The following is an 11,187-nucleotide window of genomic DNA, read 5'->3' on the forward strand; positions in this document are numbered from 1 at the left end:
GAAGTGGAGTGTGGAGGCGGGCTGCGTGCTGACAGTCTCTGTGGCTGCGAACCGGGCGGGTCGTGGGACGCGTCCCAGCAGCGCGGGCGGCCCCGGTCCCCTCGGAGGGCACCATGGACGACAAGGGTAAGTCGGGACGGGCAGGGCCCGCTGGGCCTAACGCGGAGCCACGCAGGGGTGCCTCCGACCTCGCACGCCCAGGCTGGGCTCTGCGAGAAGTCACCTTCCGAGGTTAGGTTGCTCGGCTGGATGTGCAGCTTCTAGTGGCAGCTAAATCCCTCTCGCTGCCGCTGTGTCCAGGGTACCCCGAGGGTATCCCCATGCCTTCCTCTCCCAACAGTTTCCAGTGCCCTCCTACAAAAAGGGGAGACTTGGGCCAGGGGTGCAGGTCTCCGCAGTCTTGATTTCTTCATATGTAAAGAATTTATTCATTTATTCAGATCCCCTGCCTTATTGGATCTGGTACTGGAATTTTAAAAGAAAATTTTAATGTTTATTTTTAAGAGAGAGAGTGAGTAAGGGAGGTGCAGAGAGAGAAGAGGGAGATCTAGAATCCGAAGCAGGCTCCAGGCTCTGAACTGTCAGCACAGAGCCGGATGCGGAGCTGGAACTCATCAACAGCGTGAGATCATGACCTGAGCCGAAGGCCGACTCTTAACTGACAGAGCCATGAGGCGCCCCTGGAATTTTTTAAAAAGGCATATTTGATGTGCTCGTCTAGTACTGTTATCAGGGTGTTTTATTACGTGAAGTACAGGGGCAAACTAACATATATCATACTTCTCATTCAAGAAAATAGGGGGGTGACCTTACATATGCATGTAACTATGTAAGCAGGGGAACAGGTTGAATTAGCATAGACCGTCTAGGGAGGTTGACTCTGGGATTCTCCCATGACTTGGAGTTCAGGTTAAGAGGGAGGATGACCTTCCGCTATCATTTGGTGCTGCTTAAATTTTATGCCGTTATGCACAGATAGCTTTCTCAAAACAAGAAAAAGAGCTTGTAAATACTAAAGTGGTGTCATCTGTATTGCCATCAATATTTATAATGCCCCTGAAGAAAATCATCCTGAAAAGAAAGTATTTTTTTATTGAAAAAATTTTTAATGTTTTATTTATTTTTGAGAGAGAGATAGAGACAGCATGAGCAGGGGAGGGTCAGAGAGAGAGAGTGGGAGACACAGAATCCGAAGACAGGCTCCAGGCTCTGAGCTAGCTATCAGCACAGAGCCCAACGCAGGGCTCAAACCCGCAAACCGTGAGATCATGACCTGAGCTGAAGTCGGACACTTAACCGACTGAGCCACCCAGGCGCTCCAAAAGAAAGTATTTTGTTTTTTTAATTTTTTTTTAATGTTTTATTTATTTCTAGCAGAGAGAGAGAGACAGCGTGAGCAGGGGAGAGTCAGAGAGAGAGGGAGTCACAGACTCTGAAACAGGCTACAGGCTCTGAGCTGGCAGTCAGCACAGAGCCCGACGCGGGGCTCGAACCCACGAACCGCGAGATCATGACCTAAGCGAAAGTCGGACGCTTAACCGACTAAGCCACCCAGGCGCCCCCAAAAGAAAGTATTTTTAAAACTAGTTTGCTTCTAAGTGAAAAGGTCTCTGCTCTTACATCCTGCTAAATGAATTTGATGAAGCACTTTTTTGTCCCTTCCCAGAGTTGATTGACTATTTTAAGTCTCAGATGAAAGAAGACCCTGACATGGCCTCAGCAGTAGCTGCCATCCGGACTTTGCTGGAGTTCTTGAAGAGAGATAAAGGTGAGGAGGGTCAGATTCGAACACTTTGGGTGTCAGGAAAGTCATCTAATAACTATTAGAGAAGTAGAAAGTGAAAATGCGTATGGGCCTGCATAAGGTGATACAGCTCCAAGCTCAGCTTCTCCTTCATTTCAGTCTTTTGTGTTTTTAATGTTTATTTATTTTTGAGGGGGGGGGAGGGAGATGCAGAGGGAGGGGGAGACACAGAATCTGAAGCAGGTTCCAGGCTCTGAGCTGTCAGCACAGAGTTCAGTATGAACCACAAGATCATGACCTGAGCTGAAGTCAGACGCTTAACAGACTCAGCCACCCAGACACCCCCAGTCTTCCTTTTAACCTGGAGAAAGCCCTCCAGTCATCATTAAATGGGTTCCCTTTCACAAGATACACTTTGAATCAAGAGTGACCATGTTTTTTGTTTTGCTAGTTATTTATTTTGAGAGGGGGTAAGGGGCAGAGAGAGGAGAGACAGAATCCCAAGCAGGCTCCATACCACCAGCATGGAGCCCAATGCAGGGCTCTAACCCATGAACTGTGAGATGATGATCTAAGCTGAAGTTGGATGCGTAACTGACTCAGCCACCCAGGCGCCCCAGGAGTGACCATATTACATCAAGTCAACCATGAAGCTTAAATTATAGCAATAGCTCAGCTTTATAAGTGTTTATTGAGTTTCTGTCATGTGCCAGAATTTGTGCACTTGCTACAAAGAATGCTCCAGAATAAAATTCTAGTGTGTCATTCATGGTGATCACCTAATTCAGGCATCCTCAATGTGAGTTTCTTGGTAGAGCGTGATATCTTGTATAAGCAAAGTAACAACAACAAAAGTGCCTTCTTCCATGCGAAGGGCTGGCCTAGGGACACGTGTCTCTGAGGCAACCCCTGCAGTCTTCCCTTTGTACCTACGGTAACACCCAAACACCTAAGCCCTGCCTGAACCACCTCGCACACCTCATCTGCCACTTCTGCTTCCTGTCCTTCCAGACCATCCCTCACTAGACTCTGCTTCAGCCCTGGCGGCCTCTCTCTGTCATATCAAGTTTGTCCCCATCTCGGGGTCTTTCTGTAGTTACATCTGTACCTATAACCTTTGCTGCTGGGTCTGTGTGGCTGGATCCTTTCTTACCCAGGTCTCTGTTTAAGTGGCCTCCACTCCAGAGGCCTTTCTCATCATTCTGCTTTTCTCTGTTCTCATTCGGTCTGTGACTTGTGTATTTCTTTGTGTGTTTGCCGTCAGCCTCTTCCACCAGAGAGGGAGTCCCGTCAGGGTAGGGACCCCGTCTGAGTGCCCACTGATGTGTCTCTAGCATACAGGATGCACTCAGGAAGCAGTAGTTGAATACCTGAATGAATCACAGACCCACCAAGGGGCTGTGACACTTAAACAAACATCACGTTCCCCGTGTGATCAATCCAGGGGAGACCATCCAGGGCCTGCGAGCGAATCTCACCAGCGCCATAGAAACGCTGTGTGGCGTGGACTCCTCCGTGGCCGTGTCCTCGGGCGGGGAGCTGTTCCTGCGCTTCATCAGCCTTACCTCCTTGGAGTACTCGGTGAGCGCCGCCCTCCCTGGGTTACCTTCTCCTCCTGTGTTCGGCTGCACGTACTCTCCTGGACCTTGCCCTTCCCCTCATTTCGCTCTTGTCTTCCCAGGATTACTCTAAATGTAAAAAGATCATGATTGAGCGGGGAGAGCTTTTTCTCAGGAGAATATCCCTGTCGAGGAGTAAGATTGCAGATCTGTGCCATACCTTCATCAAAGACGGCGCGGTGAGTAGGCTTTCACGTGTGCAGTAACTGGGAGCAAGGACCCTGGAGTTGGACTCCTGGGGCAAAATCCCTCCTGTGCCACTTACTTGCTGTGTCACCTCGGACAAGTTACTTAACCTCTCTGTGCTGCCATTTTCTCATGTTAAATACAGGTAGTAACAGCACTTACCTCATTAGGCTGTTGTGGGAGGAGGTACTGAGATGATCTCAGGACTCTGTACTATGCCTGGCCCATAGTAAGCACGACGCAGGTGTGCAGATGTGGTTGTGGAGGCTGTCGTGTTGCACAGGTAGAGAACCACCTGGGAGAGCACGGATGATTCCTGGTTTTATTAAGCTGTCTCACCAAAGAAGCATTTTCATTATTGGATGTGTACTAAATCAAAATTAAGTCCCCGCATAACAGCTCTCGGCACTGGTTCGTACTGACATGAAGGTGAAGGTTAGCACTGGCTTGCGATATTGTCTGTCAGTTCACGTCCAGTGATTTCAGAGATGCAGAGCGGCCAGGGGTGTATGGGCTGAGTGAGGACGGAACTGCAGGTTAAGCCAGGCCCCAGCAAAGGCGCAGTAAAACTTTTATGACGTCTCTCCCACGGCGTCCCTCTTCTGCCAGTCAAACCTCCACGGACCATAAAAGCATTTACTTGCATTTTGACTCTGAAATCTTGTTCCTCGGTTTTATTACCCCCTTCCCAACCTTTGAAGTGGGTTACTCAGTAAACGACGTAATAGATGTAAGCAGAACTTGCACGAACGCTGGCTGCAGACACAGCCACTTTTGGTCAAGTGGAGGCAAGATTACGACCGCCTCTCACTGAGGCCTCCTTCCACCACACCGCCCCCGCGCCCCGTCTTCTGCAGGCTCTGCGGGGTTGGAATGTGTGAGGCCCACCCGCATCCACACTGGTTGAGATGAAATTCAGAGCAGAGCTGCCCACATTTGAACTTGCAGATGAACCTCCTGGAGATCTTAATGCAGATCCTGATTCAGCAGGTCTGGGGGGCTGAGACTCTGCATTCTTGCGAGCTCTCGGGGGAGGCCCAGAAAGGAGCTGGGGCGCTGTGTCCATCCATTTTGCATTACACAGAACTGTGTAGTCTCTTGCCTAGAACACAGGTTAGCGAATGTCTGTACGTTGTATCCGGTCTACAAATAGGTGTGTTCACCTAAGTAGTGTTGATAAATTCTAAAAAATTAGTTAGCCAATGTTTAAATCGGATTTTCAAGAAAAATCGATGCTCTGGCAACAGGGGGACCATGTGACAACAGCTGGAGCTTGGTCCCTCCTCTTTGCTGCCAGCCCCACCCGAGCACGTCTTCATGCAACCTGAAGGTGCCTGCGGGCCTGAGTGTGCAAACCGCATCTTAGAAATGGGAAAACCAGCCCAAAGGGACCTAACAGCCTTCAGATAGAAGGACGTCTGTATCTCGTGAGCCACCCCCCCCCATGGAGACTCCACTCCCACACTCGCTGTGGGAAGAGAGGGCCCACGATACGTGTGCCATCCAGGATCTCCGCTACAGATGACCTGTGAGAAGGCACAGAGCAGCCTCGGGGTGCCGGGAACACGCATTAGAGTGGCAGGGAGCATGGGTGATCGCTGCGAAGCCAGCCCTCTTGACGGAGCTTTCTTGGTCCACAGCGAATATTAACTCACGCCTACTCCAGAGTGGTCCTGAGAGTTCTGGAGGCAGCAGTGGCGGCTAAGAAGCGTTTCCGGGTGTACATTACAGAGTCACAGCCTGATTTATCAGGGCAAGTACCGTTCCATTTGGTTATGTGCCCAATAGTCATTTTTTCTTTTTTAGTGTTTGTTTATTTTGTGGGGGGTGGGAAGGATGGAGGGAGAGAAAGAGAGAGAGAATCCCAAGCAGGCTCCACGCTGTGAGTTCCACGCTGTGAGCCTGACACAGGGCTCGGACTCATGAACTGTGAGATCATGACCTGACCCAAAATCAAGAGTTGGATGTTTAATGACTGAGCCACCGATACATGCCCCCCAGCAGTCATTTCAAAGAGCAAACAGGATGCACACCTGTGCAGGAAGACCCAGAACCTACCCCCAGTTTGCCAGTCAATGGTGCCTGTTCCTGTCCCTGCGGGAACATCTCAGTGGAACTGCAGTTGGCCACGGTACAGGATCTAGGGGTTCCATTTAGTAGTTAAATCAGAGAAACAGCAACCAAATGTCTGGAAAGATTTGTATCAAGGAAAAGATAATTCACCTCTCTCTCTAGAAGGTAATTCAAGGGAAAACTTAGTCCTTTTTTTCCGAATTTGCATCTCTAACCCAGAGTCCCCAAGAATGTAGTTTTCCTAAAACATACTTTCTTACAAAGAACCCAAATTCTTGTTTCCTTAGTCCAGAATCTTGGGATGTGCCCCTTAATCCGTGAATATGAACTGAGTTTCAAGCCAAGGTGATATGTCATCCAAATTAGGTGATTCATCGTACACCACGATGGGGGCTTTCTTGGACTCTCTAATGTTCTCAAAATATCATTTTCCAGTAAGAAAATGGCCACAGCTCTCTGTCACCTCAACGTCCCTGTCACTGTGGTCCTAGATGCTGCTGTTGGGTAAGTTCCTGTCTTCCTGACCAGTTACTTTTCCTCACTACCCTCGGGGTTGGCTTGGACCAGGGTTTCCAGAGTGAAGGTTTGAGTCCACTCATAAAACTGCACTGGCTAGTGTCCTGCTTCTGAACTGATGGCTGCACTAAACCAGCAAGCCCGTGATAGTCTTGATAGTGTATGCAGGAATCAGTGTATGTAGGGACTTGTGGAGAATAGGAGCCGATTTTGTAGTCTTCCGGTGCATTTTAAGAACCAGATGCAAAAGGTTGAGTTCAGGTTAGCACACGCTGTCAGTGCTCCCTCTTCAGCAGAAGGCATAGGCTGGCCTCAGTGGCACTCTGAGATTCTTTGACTTAACCCGTGCAACTTCACTTCTAAAATTAAGGACAGATTCCAAGAACTGACAGTGTACCTCACAAGAGAGAACAGGACTGATAATCTCTTGTAAGGAAAACACATAAGGCAGATGGTTAAGGCAATTAGGAATGCGTTCAAAAGTCAGCATTTTGAAGACTTGTACATAATTGCTCATTTTCAAAGATAAATTGGCCTTCACCCTACCTGAAAGTTTAAGTTTTTTTATTTATTTTTTTAATGTTTATTTTTGAAACAGAGAGAGCATGAGCAGGGGAGGGGCAAAGAGAAGGAGACACAAAATGAGAAACAGGCTCTGAGCTGTCAGCACAGAGCCCAATGTGGGGCTCGAACCCACAAACTGTGAGATCATGACCTGAGCCAAAGTTGGATGCCCAACCGACTGAGCCACCTAGGTGCCCCACTTTTATTTTGTTTTAGAGAGTGAGCCAGAATGCAAGCAGGGGAGAGGGGCAGGGCAAGGGAGGAAGAGAATCTTTTGCAGGCTCCGTGCTCAGTGCGGGGCCCACTGCAGGACTTGATCCCACAACCCTAGGATCATGACCTGAACCAACATCAAGAGTCAGACACTCAACTGACCCAGCTACCCAGGTGTCCCAGAAAGATTCTTGAATTACATAACCTGTCTTCCAACTTCAGACCACAACAGGTTTTAAACTTTTTGTTTGTATTGAGGTGGATGAGAAAACAGAGTGGTGCACACATAGTGAGAATCAGTACCGGGTCAGTTACTGCACCCACACGTGTACCTGCGCTGGGTGGCAGTGTGCAGTGCGCGTTTTACGTGATCAGAGCTGGTTTATATGCCCCCGGTGGCAGAACTGGTGAGAGTGCCCAGGGTGTGGTGTGTCACCGGTTAGGTGCTCTTCTGAAGAAAGTTATGAGAGGAGCTTACCACGCTGAAAATGAAGTACTACTGATTTTGGCAGGTGATGATACTAATAGGAGCCAAGAAAAAAGAGCATAATTTTTTTTTTAATTTCTTCAGCTATATCATGGAGAAAGTGGATCTTGTCATAGTTGGTGCTGAAGGAGTTGTTGAAAATGGGGGCATCATTAACAAGGTAAGAACATGGCTTCTCCACAGTCCGTGCCGCGTCGCCAACCTACCTGCTGGTGGCATTGGGTGTTAGGGTTTCCTCATCTAGTCCTAATTAGCCTGCAGAGCTCACCATTGCATCAGACGGTTTCCTGGTCCCACTGGGGCCGCTGATCGGCCAGAGTCTGGTCACCTGTTTTGATCTTTATAAACCATGAGAGTGCAGTTCACCCCTTCTCCAAACATGTTTTAACTGGAATTGGGTTTGGCTGGTTGTTTGTTTTCTAATTGGGCATATTTGACATCAGTGTAGTGTGGTGTCAACATTTCTCTGTCCATCGTTTGACGTGGCAGGATTTCATGATCATTTGTTCCACACGGTGTGTGGCGAAATACACGGAACAGAAAGGTTTCAGGCATACAGTTAGGTGGCGTGACCTCACTCAGCGTGTTTTCCAAGCCCATCTGTGTAGTAGCAGTATCAGTGCCTCATCCTCCATGGCTGCCTAACGTTCGGGACGTGCACGGACCACGTCTGTTTATCCCCCATTCACGTCCACTTGAGTTGTTTCTACGTTTTGGCTCTTGGGAATAATGTTACTACGAACACGGGTGCACAGTCATCCACTTGAGTTGTGTTCAGTTCCTTCAGGTACATACCGACAATGGAATTTCCAGGTCACGTGGTAATTCTGTGTTCAGCTTTTTGAGGACCCCCCCCCTCACCGACGCTTCCACAGCAGCTGCACCATTTTGCATTCTCCTCAGCAGTGTACAAGGATTCCAGCTTCTCTTCGTCCTTGCCAACACGTGTTTTTTCATTCTGGCCACTCTAATAGGTGTGGAGTAGTATCTCATTGTGGTTTTTACTTGTGTTTGCCTAAGGACTGAAGACCTTGAGCATCTTTTGAGCGTGTATTTGTTTATCTTTGGAGAAATGCCTATGTTGTCGTTTTTTTAACATTTATTTTTGAGAGCGAGAGAGTGTGCACAAGTCGGGGAGAGGCAGAGAGAGGGGGACAGAGGATCTGAGGCAGGCTCTGTGCAGAGAGCAGAGAGCCCGATGTAAGACTTGAATTCACAAGGCATGAGATCATGACCTGAGCTAAAGTCAGACGTTGAATCAACTGAGCCACTCATGTGCCCCAGTGCTGTCATCTTTTTTTGAAAGATCTCCTTTAATTCCAAAGCCAGAATTACATATATTATGTAAGACATCACACACTTTCAAATGTGCTAGATCATCTCATCCTTCTACATTTTCTATGACTCTCCAGATCGGAACCAACCAGATGGCCGTGTGCGCCAAAGCACAGAACAAGCCTTTTTACGTGGTTGCAGAAAGTTTCAAGTTTGTACGGCTCTTCCCACTAAACCAGCGAGATGTCCCAGATAAGTTTAAGGCAAGAGTTTGGTTTTTTGGGTTTGTTTTTTTTTTACATATTTGAAGGGGTATCTGAGTCTGAACTGAAACCTTTGCAGAAAAGCAATGTAAGAACATTTCAGTAAGTTACTCCTCTCCCATCACAGTTTTCTCCAACCCCTCGGATGCAAAGATCAGTTATTGGGTGAACTGAGAGTCAGAGAGATGCATTTATCCCCAGAATTTCTATCTGTCAGTCTCTCACACATGCGAGGAGGCCGTGAGGAGGCAGGGAAAGGGGAAAGCAGACAGTTGAGTCCAGGGTTTAGAGTTCACTGTCCAGGCTCAGCTCCCGTCTCACCGCTTACAAGCATGTGACCTGCGGCACATGCTCTCATTTGTTGCCCTGAACTTCAGCTGCACGGAGTCCTGACAGCTCTGAGGTAATCTCGGAGGAAAGCTCAGCACGTGCCAGGCACAAAATCAGTCTCTGTAAACAGCGTGAACTGTTACCTCAAGAGGTTTGGAGAAATGAAGCCAGCACACCAGTGAGCGCAGACGCGGTTTGGATTTTCACTACACTGAGGCAGTTGGCCAGTAGGCCGCCCCCTCTGGCTCACCCGCGCGACTCTCCCCTCCTCACCAGGGCGCTGCGTGGCTGGCTTCTCGCGTTTTCAGGGAGCCCCTTCACATAGTAGCGCACCGGCTGCTCGCACTCATGCTAGTTCTGAGCCCTGTGTGTGGGGAAAACCAACATATGCTCTCTCCTCTCTCCTCAGTATAAGGCAGATACTCTGAAGTCTGTGCAGACCGAACAGGATCTCAAAGAGGAACACCCATGGGTCGACTACACCTCCCCTTCATTGATAACACTGCTCTTTACAGACCTGGGGGTGCTGACGCCCTCAGCAGTCAGCGACGAGCTCATCAAGTTGTATCTGTAACCACTGGACCGCCTCCCGCACAGCTCATATACTTGGGGCAGGGTGAGTAGCCTCTTGACTCCGTGGTGAGTCAGGCAAAAACTGGATTTTTAAGATTTTATTTTTATGTAATCTCTACACCCCATGTGGGGCTAGAACTCACAGCCCCAAGATCAAGAGTCGCGTGCCCCACCAACTGAGCCAGCCGAGCGCCCCTAAAACTGAATTTTTTTGTGTGTGAAGACGTATGGACTAAGGACCTAAAACTTCAAGAATTTTTTATTCATTTCAGCCCCATCTATAATGTATTCACGGTTTCCGTAAAACCCAACGTGAATTGTGCTTATGGTTTCCAGACACTTTCCACTTTCCAGAAATATAAATTAGATTATTGGCTACTTATCCAATGAAAGACATGCCCAAGCCCACCTCCCTTCTTCCCTGCACTCCAGACTGATTTACTAAAAGCATAAATTAAAGAGGTGCAGGCCTGAAAATGCAGACCTTCCTAACTGCAACCAGGCGCCCCTTCAGGAACTAACAGCTGCCCAGGACACACGTTATGTACGGTGCCTTGTGACAAAGGTTGGAAACTGTGTTCAGTTCACATCAGGCTTCCAGCGGTGAACACGGGTCAGGGGCTGCCAATCCCCTCATCGGGATTGGGACACAGGATGGAAACCAGCAAAAGAACACAAGGAAGGTAGAAACCGCATTTAGCAGGAGCATTCAACATGGCTCATCACATATGAAGACCTTCCAGAACATTTATAAGCTGAAATTCTGCATCTGTAAAAGATGTGAATCTACTTCAGATGTGTTTATGCCTAAACAGCTTTTTAAAATTGTACTTGGGGACAAATTGAGCATCTTTTCAAATAAATTACACGAAAGGTTTTGAGACGGTGTCGCATCAGTAGAGAGCCCCCTGGGACCCAGAGGCCCGGGCCTTCGCGGTGAGGCTTCTGCGGCCACATTCACACACTCAAGACAGTCGGTTGGAAGGAAATCATTTATTCAACACAAGGCCTAACTTTTTCCCCAGATTAGGATTTGCTCCTTTGGTTTTTCAGATACTCCCCTACGGAACAGTGGTGGCAACATCAGCCACTCCATGCAGGCGTTTTATGCAGTCCCTCAGAGAGGACTAAAGTCCAGGGGAAAGAACACCCAGGAAGGTCAGATGCCCGAAAACCCTAAGGAGCCTTAAAAAGCCAAAAATCAAGTTTACCTCAGTATCTTTATGTTAGAAAGTAAGTATAAAATAGGCACAGAAAAATCAGCTCTGTAGGTGACCCATCAAAATAAATATTGACATCTGTTATTTACACGCCAGCAGTCTTACACTCTTCTGTTACACTTAA

General features: G+C 48.2%; 1 protein-coding gene across 1 annotated transcript; it reads left to right on the top strand.

Moving 5' to 3' along the window:
• The first annotated feature begins 9 nt into the window (after positions 1 to 9).
• EIF2B1 (eukaryotic translation initiation factor 2B subunit alpha) lies at positions 10 to 11,158 on the top strand. The gene is made up of 9 exons (XM_039255027.1): positions 10 to 126; positions 1,667 to 1,768; positions 3,189 to 3,325; positions 3,426 to 3,542; positions 5,190 to 5,302; positions 6,058 to 6,126; positions 7,487 to 7,562; positions 8,815 to 8,940; positions 9,680 to 11,158. The coding sequence occupies exons 1-9, from the start codon at positions 114 to 116 to the stop codon at positions 9,842 to 9,844; spliced, it is 918 nt and encodes a 305-aa protein (XP_039110958.1). The 5' UTR covers positions 10 to 113; the 3' UTR covers positions 9,845 to 11,158.
• The last annotated feature ends 29 nt before the right edge of the window (positions 11,159 to 11,187 follow it).

This window comes from Hyaena hyaena, unplaced genomic scaffold (assembly GCF_003009895.1).
Source record: "Hyaena hyaena isolate Hyena2069 unplaced genomic scaffold, ASM300989v1 scaffold_0, whole genome shotgun sequence".
Taxonomy (NCBI): domain Eukaryota; kingdom Metazoa; phylum Chordata; class Mammalia; order Carnivora; family Hyaenidae; genus Hyaena; species Hyaena hyaena.

Bases quoted from the DNA above. Each gene is read 5' to 3' on its own strand.
- EIF2B1 (XM_039255027.1), top strand. The intron at 5,303-6,057 runs GCAAGTACCGTT...ATCATTTTCCAG, and splicing joins TCACAGCCTGATTTATCAGG to TAAGAAAATGGCCACAGCTC. The intron at 8,941-9,679 runs GCAAGAGTTTGG...CTCTCTCCTCAG, and splicing joins ATGTCCCAGATAAGTTTAAG to TATAAGGCAGATACTCTGAA.